The sequence below is a fragment of the Alligator sinensis genome, unplaced genomic scaffold (genome assembly GCF_000455745.1).
Source record: "Alligator sinensis unplaced genomic scaffold, ASM45574v1 scaffold553_1, whole genome shotgun sequence".
Classification (NCBI taxonomy): Eukaryota; Metazoa; Chordata; order Crocodylia; family Alligatoridae; genus Alligator; species Alligator sinensis.
In genome coordinates this window covers 76485-77634 of record NW_005842389.1, presented here as the reverse complement: position 1 = coordinate 77634, position 1150 = coordinate 76485, and the positions used below count along the sequence as shown (strand labels likewise).

The 1150-nt window shown below is 66.3% G+C and overlaps 1 protein-coding gene across 1 annotated transcript in view; it reads left to right on the top strand.

The window, feature by feature from the left end:
• Positions 1 to 1140, top strand: part of LOC112551235 (ribonuclease P protein subunit p20-like) — a 3369-nt gene extending 2229 nt beyond the window's left edge. The window contains exon 2 of the mRNA XM_025211086.1: positions 3 to 1140. Within this exon, the coding sequence (XP_025066871.1) occupies positions 3 to 180 (178 nt within the window). The 3' untranslated portion in view covers positions 181 to 1140. The remainder of the gene's footprint in view (positions 1 to 2) is intronic.
• The last annotated feature ends 10 nt before the right edge of the window (positions 1141 to 1150 follow it).

Here is a 1150-nt window from a genome sequence, read left to right as displayed (position 1 = left end):
GCGCTGCAGCTGGAGGCGGGTGCGGGGGGGGTGCTGCACCTGCCCCCTGCCACCTCCACTGTGCGCCTGGCTCCCGGCTCCCAGCCCCCCCCTGGTGACCCTGATGGCCCTGCACCTGCCCCCTGCGCCCGCCACAACTCTGCCATTCATATCCGTGTCGCCCGGCTCCAGACCCAGTGACCCTGCTGGATCCTGTGCCCCAAGACCTGCGGAGACCACCCCCCCACAGCCCCACCCCAATGGAGACCCCTGGCCTAGGCTGCCCGAAGATGGGGCACACCCTGCCTAGACTGGGCCTAATCCTGCACCCAGTGACCTGCAGAGACCTGCCCCCCCAGCTGGATCCCAGTGGATACCCCTTGCCTCAGTTGGACCTGGAGCCCCCCTCCAACTGGACCTGGAGACCCCCTCCTACAGGTGGGGACCCCCACTCTGGCTGGGCATGATGGTGCACTCTGAGAACTGGAGCCTCTGGAGATCCCCTCAAAAAAACCTGGGCCCTCATGGAGACCCCCCTGCCTCAGCTGCTGGGGGAGGGGGGGGCCCCCCAGGAGTGGACCTGGTTGGAGGACCACCCCATGGAGATGGGGGACCCCCCCCCAGACTGGGCCTGATCCTGCACCCCAAGATTTGGATCCTCTGGGAGCCTCCCTCCAAAACTGGACCCTGATGGGGGTCCCCCTGCCTGAGCTGCTTTGAGACAGGGACCTGGTTGGAGAACCCCCCCTGGAAAGGCCTTGAACTGCCCCTCCCAGACTGAGAGCTGCTGAAGACCCCTGGAGATGAGGGGGACCCCCCCATATGGCCTCCCCTGGACTGGCCTCCCCATATGGCCTCCCCTGGACAAGTGGACCCCCTTGCTGCCCCTGGACCAGCCCCCCCCAGTTGGGCCCTTCCCCCCCTGCACACCATACAGGGGTCCCTGTTAGCCTCCAGCCCAGGCCCCAGCAAGGAGCACCTCATCTGCAGAGAACCCAGGCTTGGGCTGCCCCCCCCTTGGAGACCCCCCCCCAGCTTGGGCCGCAGAGAAGCAGGGCTGAGGGCAATAAAGAGAGGAGTCAATGTGGGTGTCTGTCTGTCTGTGGGGGGCTTGCACAGGTGTCTGGACCCCCATTTCCCCCCCCAGGACCCAGATTTCCTAAGCAATCAG